We start from the raw sequence: 11,928 nt of genomic DNA on the forward strand, positions 1-11,928 counted from the left end.
TCTAGCATCAGTGGCAACAGCCTTCCTGACTTCTACCCTCCTCCTTTTCTTTGAAGGAGATTCGTCCCCATTGGAGGGATCATCCACAAGGTGATAGATTGGTCGAGAGGAGATCTCATCTCGTACAATCATGGCACGAGAAGAATCTCTAGCCTGTACAGGTCGAGCACGGCCCCCTCGGGCAGACTCAGCCAAGGTAAATTGTATCCCTGCCAATGCGATGGCCTGGTAAAATGCAGGGACTGGGGCCCTCTTCCTTGAAGCCCTACGACCTGTCAGAACAAGGAGTCGTCTCAATAAACGACTACAAACAGCCAAAGGTTAAAACAAAGGAAGACATTTACCGGATGGAACCTTCGGCCCAAAGCGTTTCACGAAAGCGGGCCAATCTCGAGTCTCCACCGCGTGAGGTAGTAAAGGGGTTACCCAGTCCTCTATACTGGCAATAAGATGGGGTGTACGCCTCACAGCTACACCAAAGAGTTAAAAATGAGTACTAAGTCGGAAAGAACCAGAGTAAAAAACAAATACCAACACCTACGATTATGATTCCATCGCTCTGGGAACCCAGCGGGGTCCGACACCAGGTGCTCAGTCCTAACGAAGAAGTATTTATGCCAAAATTTGCAGCTTGCCCAGTCGTCTGTTCTGACCACCAGCCCCCTGGTGATGAAGGCCAACTTCGCACCCCGCCAACTCCGCATACTTCGTCAATACCAGAAATATCTTGTACGTATACGGAGATAGTTGGGCCGGGCAGATCTCATAGAACCGACAGAATTCCTCCGCTAACGGAAGAAGGGGGAGGGAGTGACCGATCACAAATGGATATACGTAAAAGGCACAATATCCCGGTCTATGGACCTCCACGAGGTCCCTCCCGGCCGGAACCATCTCTATATGAGGGGGGATGTTTTACATGGATCGAAGGTCACCTATATGGGCCTGCTCGGTCTCAGACACCACCGGAGCAGGAGAAGGGACAGGCTCTTTAAGAAAATCATTCCGGGACATGGGGTTTCTCGGTAATATCTCTTCCACGGTGGGAAAGCTGTCCCCTTCCTCTATTACCATATCCTCACCACCAGAAGGAGGTGCCATGGATAGTGGGGTGGCATCAGAAATCTCTTCGTGTGACCGATATGTTCTAGGCATCTCGATGGTAGAAGATATGTCGATAAAGCGCGAAATCAAGAACGATGAACGGAAGAGAGGAAAGGAAAGGTCACGAGAATAGAGCTGAAGACAAAGAAGAGATAACCAAGGAAAGCAATACATACACTAGAGAGGAAATGGCTAAAAGTTCTTGAAAAAACAAAACCGTCACCTATTTATAAGGTTGGGTGGCGCCAGAATAGAAGCGGAAGACTGCCAATGGCACCAAAACCAAAGCGACAAGCAATCAGTCTCTGTCTCGGGAAGACACATAATGATGACGCACGTGGGAGTGACGTCACTTCCCGACAGGATACACCATCCAGGATACCGTTGAGCTCACCACTCTTTCATTATTGGTCAAACCATCATAATTCAATAGCCAAATTTCTCCACGGGTATAGGCGAGTCCGCTTATCAAGACGCACAGGGTCGCGACCTCGACAAGCGGAGGGACTAACTGTATAGGTCCAAATTCGGCAACCACGACCACTACCGAGTACGACTAGGAACGAGGCTATCGTGGTGTAACATCTGATGGTCGTCGTGGTTAAAGGCAGCAACCAAGGGCGGTCAGTTGATGTACGACGTCTACGATGGTGTAAGCTTAGTAGGGGACAACACGGATATGCTTTTAGAATATTCTTCATGTTGTACTTTTTTTAGGGTTTCATGGGGGATTGTCCCTTATAAATAGGAAGAGTCAGTAGAGAAAGGGGGAAGAGACAAAAAAGACAAAAGAACACTTTGTAAAAGAATTATCTAAGAGTGGATACAAAAGTAGTCCGGTTTAATGGTTGCAAGAAGAAGAAAGTATATATCTTTTTTTTGACGAACATTTGCTTTTATTTCATCAAAAACTAACATTACATACCCAGATTAACGCTGACCATTAATCTCTAATCTCTATTACAAAGTATAATTATACTATGCATGTACTACTAACGAACTTGTATACTAAGGCATTTTATTTACAAAGTCTAATCCTGGCCTCCATTTGATCTTCTTCCTTCCTTGTATGTGTATATGCATTGAAACTTCCTTACAGACTTCATCAATGTTGTATATCCCCTTGTTGAATCGCATCGAGTTTCTTTCACGCCAGATGCAGTACACAACCATTGCAAATGCTACCCTGATCATTTCCACCATATACTCTTTCTTCTTTGCCATGTTACTAATCCATATCAGCTCATGGTTCCAGTCCCCTATCAGTCTTGTATGCCTCATCCATTTCAATATCATTTCCCACAGTTTGTTGGTACTTTGACAACCAAAATAGAGATGATCAAATGTTTCCTCAGCTCTTCCACAGAAAATACACTCTGCCTGCACTTGAATACCAAATTTAGCAAGCCTATCCACAGTTGCTATCCTTTGGTTAATAGCCAACCATAAATGAAACTTGAATCTAGGATGAATCTGTGAGTGCATGTGGATACTCTTCCATTCAACTTTAATGAATTGGGGCTACATCTGGACATATGCCTTGTGTATCTGAAATTTACCTTGCTTCACAAAGCTCTCCAGAATGATTGCAATACTATGTTGATCTGTCCTCATCTTCATAACTTCATCCTTTGCCTCTATGATCTTCCTCACCACCCATGCTGCTGCTTTGGGTGTGTTTATATTTTCAATCTGCCTGCTCTTTATGTAATAAGTATGAGCCCATCTAATCCACAGGGCATCTTTCTTCATAGCTAGAGCCCATAGATGTTTTAGCACTTCTGCTTTGTTCCGTATCTTCATATTTATCACGTTCAATCCACCTGCTGATTTAGGTTGGCATATTTTGTCCCATGCAATCAACGCTTTCCTGGAGAACTCATTTGAACCAGTCCACAGAAAATTCCTGCATATAGTCTCTATCATCTTCATGATCTTCTTTGGAATTAAGAAGATTTGAGCCTAGTATGTTTGTATACCAAAAATGACTGATTTGATAAGCTAAACTCTTTCTGAATATGAAAGCATCCTTGCTGACCAGCATCTGACTCTCTCTGTGATCTTCTCAACTAAAGGCAGACATTGGTGAATGTTTAGCTTCCTCGCAGACAATGGAACTCCCAAGTATTTAAAAGGTATACTGCCCTTTGCATATCCAGTAAGATTGGTCAGTTCTTCCTTGATATGATGTGGTACACCAGCAATATAAATTAAGCTCTTTTCTGCACTTGCTTGCAATCCTGATGCATTTGAGAACTTATTGAAAGTGTTGTGCAATGCATTGATTGATTGTTTGTCACCCCTACAAAACATTAACAAATCGTCAGCAAAACAAATATGTGTCACTCCCAGCTGCATTTTGGATGGAATCGGAATTCCTTCTGCACAGCTAATGTACTCATCTCCCTCTGCAAATACTCCATTGCAATCACAACTAGATAAGGAGACATTGGGTCTCCTTGTCTAACGCCTCTCTTAGCAGGGAAGGATTTAGTAAGTCCTCCATTAAGTGCTAAAGAATAAGACACTGTTGTCACACACTCCATGATCCATCCAATAAATTCTGTGGAAATCCAAGATCTGTGAGCATATATCTTAAGAATTGCCAATCCAGTGAATCATATGCCTTCTTTAGATCAACCTTGAGAATACATCTTGGTGATAATCCTTTCCTGCTGTAACCATTAAACAACTCATGGCTAAACAGGACATTATCTACAATGCTCCTCCCCTCTATGAATGCAGACTGTGCTTTCCTAATTATACACTCAATTACCTTCTTAATTATTTTACTGATTATTTTGCAATGATTTTGTAAACTGTAGTGCAGCAGGCAATAGGTTTATAGTCTTTCACAGTTGTGGGAGCTGGTCCTTTGGGAATCAATGTTATTGTTGTACAATTCCATGCTTGCTTCATCTTACTTGTTTGGAAAAAGAACACCACAACTTCATAGACCTCTTGTCTCACTTCATTCCAGTGCATTTTAAAGAACTCTACTGGAAACCATCCACACCAGGGGCTTTGTCATTTGGCACGTCTTTCACTGCTTCATCAACTTCTGCATAAGTGACTTCCTGGATTAACTCTTGTTGTTGCTGCATTGATAGGCACACACCTGCTTTGATAACTTTAGTACTAGGACAAGGTTTGATCCCAGTATCAGTCCCTATGAGCTGCTTAAAAAAAGTGACAAACTCTCTTTCTACATCTTTAGGATCTGTGACTTTAAATCCCCCTGCATTGTATACAGAAGTTATTGAATTCCTGCTTGCTCTCATTTTCAGCTGGGCATAGAAATATTTGGAGTTTGAATCTCCATAATCTATCCAGTTTACTCTTGACTTCTGCCTCAAAATTCTTTCTTCTATTGTACTCCACTTCTCTAGTTCCTGTAGTATTTGTTTTTCCTTTTCTATCATTTCTTGGTTTAAAGGACAAATTTTCAGATTACTTTGCCCATACTCTAGCTGTTGCCTGATGTGATTCAATCTTTTCTCATAGCTTGCCATCTCCTTATTCAGTCCCTTAGTTATATTCTTCATTTGCTTTAGTTTCTGCCATATATCATTGCATCAGATAGAAAAGACCCAAGGATTCCCCAACCATCTGATATATATTCCTTCCCTACGCCGATTGTATCTATGCAGATTGATTGTGCATTACGTCTTCATATTTATGAGCATTTATTCGATTCCAGCATATTAGTCACATCATTCATCTTACTTGCTTCTCTCATCGCTAGATCTAGATTTTATTGTGCTTAACTAAGATTGACCTCATCATTATCATTAATCGATTTAATCAAAAAGGTTTTGATATTCTTTGATCAAACACTAATAATGCTATAAAATCTTTACATTATCAGTAGATACTAGTTACTTAATCCATTTTTTTAAGAGCGATATGGATGATCATCTTGTCGGTAGGCGATTGAAGTTTACACTTCTGTTAGATGCAGCTCAGACTCTTCTCACACCACTGTCGTTTTTTATTGTTTCTTTCTCATTACTCGAAACTTCTAGGAAAAAACCAGATGGCTGGCTCCAGTGACTCAAAGTTATTAGATTAAATATACTATTTAGTGGTGGAGCCAGAGCTTCGGACGCAGGTTTGGTCAAATACAATAGGTTTGGTCCAAATTCTATATTTATCTTTAATAATTCATTAAATAGGTATAAATTATTAATTTAGAACCCAATAACTTAGAAGGAATAGAATCTCGAACCCATTAGCTTCAAATCCTGGTTGTGCCTCTGATACTATTATTGGGTTTATAAAGAAAAAGACGTTATTATTAGGGTGGTTTATGGAGTTTTTCGTAAATTCCAATTTGTAAAATTTAAAAAAAAAAAATTGCAAAAAGCTTTTCACCAATTTTCTAACCAAGCGCCAACATTTTACGTAAGTAAAGATGAAGAAATAAAAGTAGAAAAAATGAGCTCGAATCTCCACGCAATTTGGTTGCGGTCATCGTGATCAAGCTATTCATTTAAAACTTCTGTTATAGTAATATAATATAGTACTAGTAGTAAAGTCGTAAGTCGTAACTATAAGATAAACAATTCAAAGTAGGTAGAGATGGACTCTGTCCAAACGGGAAGATTAAAAAAGGAACTAAGCTAGTTCCTTAATGTTCGAAGAAACAATCCCCAAGAAGAGGCTTCCATATATTTTAACTATAATGCTTGTGCGAATGACAAATATTCTATTAAGTTATTAATTCTAATTTGACAACACGCTCGCTAATTATCCCGTAATGAGGAAAACTGATCTTTATTCTCATGATATCAAATTATTTTTTCGATCCATATCTTTGGCTATTTCACTTTGCATGAGTACTCGTTTACCAATTCTTTACGTGATTTTTAAGTGATGTTTTCTCCTTTTTATTTTGGAGCATCCCAAAATGATTGATATGCTTATTTAAAATTTAATTTATATACTGCTTACTCATACAAAATTTGAGTTGTTAAATTACTTTTATTCATAAAAAAAAAAAAAAAAATCTTCTTAACTAATGAACGAACACATTCTATGTGACTAGTCCGACTTGTGTATTTTTCTTCTATCAAAAGACTCAAAATTATAATCTAAATTAATTCTTTTATTAGGAGTATTTAATTGAACTCCATCTAAGTAGGCATTGCCATATACAACCGAGATTAGAGACCCTTGGTACTTTCAGCACTGTGGAAGAGGATACGGGGCTGAGTTTGACAGAACGGCTAAATTCGAAAGGGACAAGAATTCAAGTGCAGCTGGAACTCTTTGGCTTTTTAAGCCAATTCCATAAAGAAAATGGAATCCCAAGAGCCTACATTGGAATTCATAGAACAATCAGCTCAGTCCTTAATTAGTCAAAAGTTCTGTAAGGGATTTAAGGACTGCCAGTTATTTGACAATGAGATTAGGAATCAGTCCATTTTCGGGTTAATGGAAAAATCCTCCCATGGCACCTTCCACTAGTAGAGAGCTGAAGTTTATCTTTGAGGAGATGCAGTCTGGAAATGACTTGAAGCTTTCAGGCTTTGATGATAACATTTTCTTAGATACGGATACGGATCCCAGAAGTACAACATTTAGTCATGGAGGATACTTCGCTCTATTGACATAGTATGGGGAGTTAGCTTATGATCCTAACTAATGAAGTCAAGAGAAACAACCTACCAGATCCAGAAAAAGGCTCAAGTTCGAAGGTCCGAGCTTCTACAGTGGACTTGTATAAAGAAATGGCTTTCTAAAGTCAAATCGGAACTGTCTTAACACAAGTGATCCATGGAATATTTCTTGCAAGGACAGGTAAGAAAAAAGTACCTGGGCTCTTAACATGATACCATCCTACGAGTATGAGAATGAGAACGCATGAGCTACCACATTCTCGTCTTTGGCAAAACCACTGAAAGAAAGTTGATAATGGCTCAGCAAAAAGGCACACAACCGCAAAATATGCTCTTGATCCCTGCATGACTAGTTTTCTGGAACTTCCCATCCAACTATAGATCAAAAGATATTCAATAAAAGGCTCCACCTGATAATAGTGACGGAATAGAAAAAGACAGCCTCACTTGAAGAGATTCTCAAACTAGAATATTCATAATGTCATTGTGTCTTGACAAACATGACACACTGGATATGCTATCACATATAGGGCAAGTATGGAGTAAAAGCCGAGACCAACAAGGAAAGAGCATGAACATTTCTTCTTTATTTCCAGTATGAATTAAATGTTCCCCAAAAAGAGCAAAAGGCTGAAGTTAAAGCCAATACAAACCATTGGCATCTTTCACAAGACAGGAAACTATAAAACAGGTCTTAGAGCAGCGAATGACAGAAAGTGATACACTCAAATTCACCGATTGGTAGCCCAACAAGCTCTGAAGTTTATAATTTTAACTGGAAAGACAAACCTGCAAAAAACGAGAGGAGTGAGCTTCTACCCGCTGAAAGTCATACTTGGCACTAAGCTTTGTATGTACAATAAAACAAGAATATATTGCAAATTTGAGAAATTGCAGAAAATTTGTGTAGAAATGGACTAGGAACCATTACAATATGCAACATGAGAACAGAACAATACGAAATTTGAGTTGCAAACCTTTGCTCCTAACCATCAGTGTAGGGCAGTGTGTGGAGATAACAACAATTCTCTAGAGAAAACAGAAAGCTTTTGTGAAAATTGTTTTATCAGAAATATTACGGGTTAAATAACTCTTCCTATTGGCTTGGTATTCTCTACTATGAAAGGTGTTAAGAAGGTACAAAGGGTTTCAACTGATAAACCTTATAAAAAAAGGTTTCAGCTGATAGTTGAATTGTATAATGCAATAGCATCGCTGTATAAAGGAGGAGGAAGAATAAAGAGGTGAAAGAGGTTATCTAAAACAGTTTTTACCTCTAATTATGAGCCATTTTGGCATTTTACTCTACACTATCAAATGCGTTTCTTGTGTGAGTTTTCTGGTATTTATTTTCCCCTCTTTTGTTTTATTTGAAAGTAACAACTGTGGGTGGGGCTATCATAGCAATAGATAAGTAACCAATCAAAATGAACAAAATGATACAGGAATGCAGCTAGTTTTTGCTTAATTTACAGAACCTGGAGGAAAAATTGATAAGTTATGATTCCAATTAGTGTATATACAATAAAAAAGAAAGAAAAAACAGCAAAAACAGAATCACTGTGGTACCCCGACTCCTAACCATTTTTTGACTTGAATCTTGTACATGTCTATAGCTCGTCATACCGAGCTTGAACAATAAGGGAAAGAACCCAAGAATTACATTATGAGTGAATTAGAAAAAATGAGATGGAACCAAATAGTAAGGAAGAGAAGCTTGGTACAGCAACGGAAGTTTTACCCTGTTGCAGTAAAACTCAAAGACACTTCAGAAAGTCTTCAAGTTTATTGTGTCACGGTACACACATGAAAATTTCAGAAACCTGAAGGATCTACTGTGTCCCAGTAGATGAACCAGATTCATGCAACCATTAGCATTTGAATAGTTTATATTACAACAACATACTTTATTTATAGTTTATATTATGAATATAAAAATATAAGCTCTAATTCATTCTAAGGCATTGTAGTACGTGATTAGGGAGGAACAATCACTGTGAAAGGAAGATTTAAGAAGACTTGTCGCTTAACAGGGATTTCCTAAGCCCAAAGGTAGGAATTAACTCTAATTCTTATTATTTTGAGTTAGATTCAGCACGGGTTTGAGGAACTTCTAATTTGATAGTGTATTAGGGCTGGAATTAAGTGTCGACACAATTAGGTTCTCTGGATATAGATTGAATAGCTGAATCATGAACTTAAATGGGTGAGCAATTTCATTGTTCCTTTCATAGATCATTGAAGATTTTCCCTAATTGAATCAATTGGAGTCAAGTCCAAGCAAGATCGAAGACCTGGTGAGTAATAATGTGTTTGTAACTGGTTCTATATCAAAAGGCATGATGTAAAACTGATGTATGCAGGTTCAGAAAGAATTATTGAATTCAATGTTTTAGAAGTATAGTATATATATGCCCTTCACATATATGCATGTATGGAGACAAGTGCATAGAAATGCGGATATGATTTTCTACCTTATCTTGAATAGCTAGCATGATTATGCTAAAGATATAGACTTTTCATGACCGTGCATGTGTACAACCGAGGGTCTATCAGAAACAACCTCTCTACCCTCACAAGGTAGGGGTAAGGTCAAAAACTCTTATTTTATTGATCCTCGAAATAGAAAATTCGGGCATTTGGGCATTTCCTTCAATTGGGTGGTTTTCCCTTTTTCATTGGAACTCTACTAAAACTAAAAAAGAAATCAAGTTTGCTTATCACTCTACCCTTCCCAGATCCCACTTGTGGGATTATACTGGATTTTTTGTTGTTGTTGTTGTATGTGAATTTTTTGCAAGATACTGTTGATATATGCTGTCTTATGTAATTTTATGAAGTATTTCGTATGCTATATAATTAGCTATATGCCTAAGATGAGAAAATATTTTGGGAGGAAGGTTGAAGGATCTAAGTTGCTATACAGTACCCCACCCAGTGTTGTCAAAGGCTCATTTGAGGTACGCTTAAGCCCCGAAGCTCAGAGAAGGTCACAGTAGGCGCTTCGCGAGTTCGCATCACTTAGGTTGTGCTTCAGTGTAGGCAAAGCACTAAGGCGTGCGCCTCATTGCCCATAAAAATTCTACCCGGAATAGAATGGTACTAAACAAAAAATATAGTTGGAAAAAAGATATATTAATTGCTAAGGAAATCATTATGAATGAGGTTGTTATTTTGTTCTTGCATCATGTATACATTTCTTCTTAGGAGCTGATATCTTTTTTTATTTTGTAATACATGCATCTACTAGATGCTTTTGTTATTTACACCACTAACTTCATCAAACAAAAATATGTAACATTTCTTTTGCGCCTTTTTTAACTAAAGCTCTCACTTTGATCGTGCTTTGCGCTTAACACCTGATAGACTTGGTGCGCATTTTAACGCTTTTAACCTTTGACAACACTGACAATACCCTAAAAGGGTTGACATAACAAACAAACACAAATATGGTGTGTGTAGCTACAGATTCAGATTGTGGCAAAACTCCTAGCTGACGCTGGAAGAAGATGGATTCAGACTCTCGTAATGTACAAACTGGGCAAATAGATACCTAACTGTTAGGATTGGAATCAAATTATTGTGCCAGCATCCACAGCGCGAGTAGTGTCAGACACTAGTAAAGTGATCCTCCCTAGTATCTGTTGCACTTCAGTGTTCAGATAAAAATGAAAGCAGACTTACTTATGAGATATGCCCTCCAGTAGCACTCATACCAGCTATGAGTTTAAAGCATAGTACATATCATGCTTTAAGTCTTCTTGTCCCAACAGTTATAGATGGCATTATTCTTCATTGGACTCATACCTCATATTTCTTCATATTTCAGGATTTCAGATTCAGCAATACACAGCAAGGCTGAGCGGTGAGCAAGTAGCACACAACTCTCTGGTAAGCCCAACATTCCTCTGCGGGAGCTATTTTGCAATTTCTTTTATACTCCCGGTGTCCCAATTTATGTTACACCTTTCCTTTTTAGTCTATCCAAAAAAAAAATGGCACCTTTCAATATCTAAAAAAAATTAACTTTTAACTTCTCATTTAATCTCTTCTGAGCGGAGGGCCTACCAAAAACAACCTCTCTACTTTCTCAGGGTAGGGGTAAGGACTGCGTACATATTACCCTCCCCAGACCCCCCGCTTGTGTATTTCAGTAGGTTTGTTGTTGTTGTAACTTCTCATTTAACTTTTAACTTTTACCTTCTCATAAAATGTCTTTCTTTCTTTCTTAAAACTCTCAGGTCAAACACCCCAAAATAAATTGGGACGGAAGGAGTATTTTATAGGAGGACGTCTTATTAACAAAATTTCAACATTTTTAGTGTCCAAAAATACTAACTGTGTCATATAAATTGTAAATAATAGACAACATCAGCGAATCAAAGACAAAAAACCATTTCCAATGATCCAATCTAATAAAAGGGAAAGAGTAAAATGCCTGAGATTACAAACCTACGAAAAGGGTCTCATTCGGACTCGACAGCTTCAACAACCTTCGGGCCTGCAATTCACAAGTCAATACAAATTAAAAACTAAACTTTTAATCTAAAAATAGTAGTAAATCGTGTTAGGGCGTAAAGTAGAGACCGTGCATAAAGGGAGGACGAAGGTCCTTGCCCCATCCAATGCCACGTGTAGCATCAAGGTACTGCTGAACAAGGTGACGACACTTCTGAAGGTGATTAACACCTTCGATGCGGTAGCACCAACGGAGCTTTTCACGGAGGATCTTAGCCTTTTCAATGTCGATCCACTTCTCCCTCACCAAATGCTCCCTCATCTCGAAGAAAGCTACCGGGTCCTTGTACGGGTTATTCGGGTCGAAGTCATCGGGTGCTCCTTCATCGAACTCTACTCCCTTTTTCCTCCCCATTTTTTCTCAGATTGAAATCTTCTTCTGTGTGTGAACTGATGTTTGCAGTGTAGGGATTAGACTGAAATGGTGAGTGAATTTGGGGGAAAAGTGTGTGTGATTTGTGAAGATGGGTTTGGGTTGAATTATTTGGGCTTTGGGTTGAATTTGATTTAAGTTGACCTACTCCAAGCCAAAATTCCAACGGTATAGCCACTTTTCGGACTGGTCAATCAAAAATAGCCAGCGTTTACCAAGTCAATGAAAAATAGCCACCGTTTTGCTGCAATAGAGACCGGTCCAGCATAATATACTGGAGTTCAGTGCACTTGTGTATGAACTCCAGCATAT

The 11,928-nt window shown here is 38.6% G+C and overlaps 1 protein-coding gene across 1 annotated transcript; it reads right to left on the reverse strand.

Annotated features, from left to right (window-relative positions):
- On the reverse strand, positions 7,182 to 11,727 carry LOC109235685 (NADH dehydrogenase [ubiquinone] 1 beta subcomplex subunit 10-A-like). The gene is made up of 3 exons (XM_019401889.1): positions 11,313 to 11,727; positions 11,178 to 11,226; positions 7,182 to 7,514 (listed from the first exon to the last, which is right to left on the reverse strand). The coding sequence occupies exons 1-2, from the start codon at positions 11,596 to 11,598 to the stop codon at positions 11,192 to 11,194; spliced, it is 321 nt and encodes a 106-aa protein (XP_019257434.1). The 5' UTR covers positions 11,599 to 11,727; the 3' UTR covers positions 7,182 to 7,514; positions 11,178 to 11,191.

Source organism: Nicotiana attenuata, chromosome 12 (genome assembly GCF_001879085.1).
Source record: "Nicotiana attenuata strain UT chromosome 12, NIATTr2, whole genome shotgun sequence".
NCBI classification, from domain to species: domain Eukaryota; kingdom Viridiplantae; phylum Streptophyta; class Magnoliopsida; order Solanales; family Solanaceae; genus Nicotiana; species Nicotiana attenuata.

Excerpts from the sequence above, each read along its gene's own strand:
- LOC109235685 (XM_019401889.1), bottom strand. The coding sequence starts at position 11,598 with ATGGGGAGGAAAAAGGGAGTAGAGTTCGATGAAGGAGCACCCGATGAC. Across the intron at positions 11,227-11,312 it reads TCGTCCTCCCTTTATGCACG|GCCCGAAGGTTGTTGAAGCT; the intron begins GTCTCTACTTTA and ends TGTGAATTGCAG.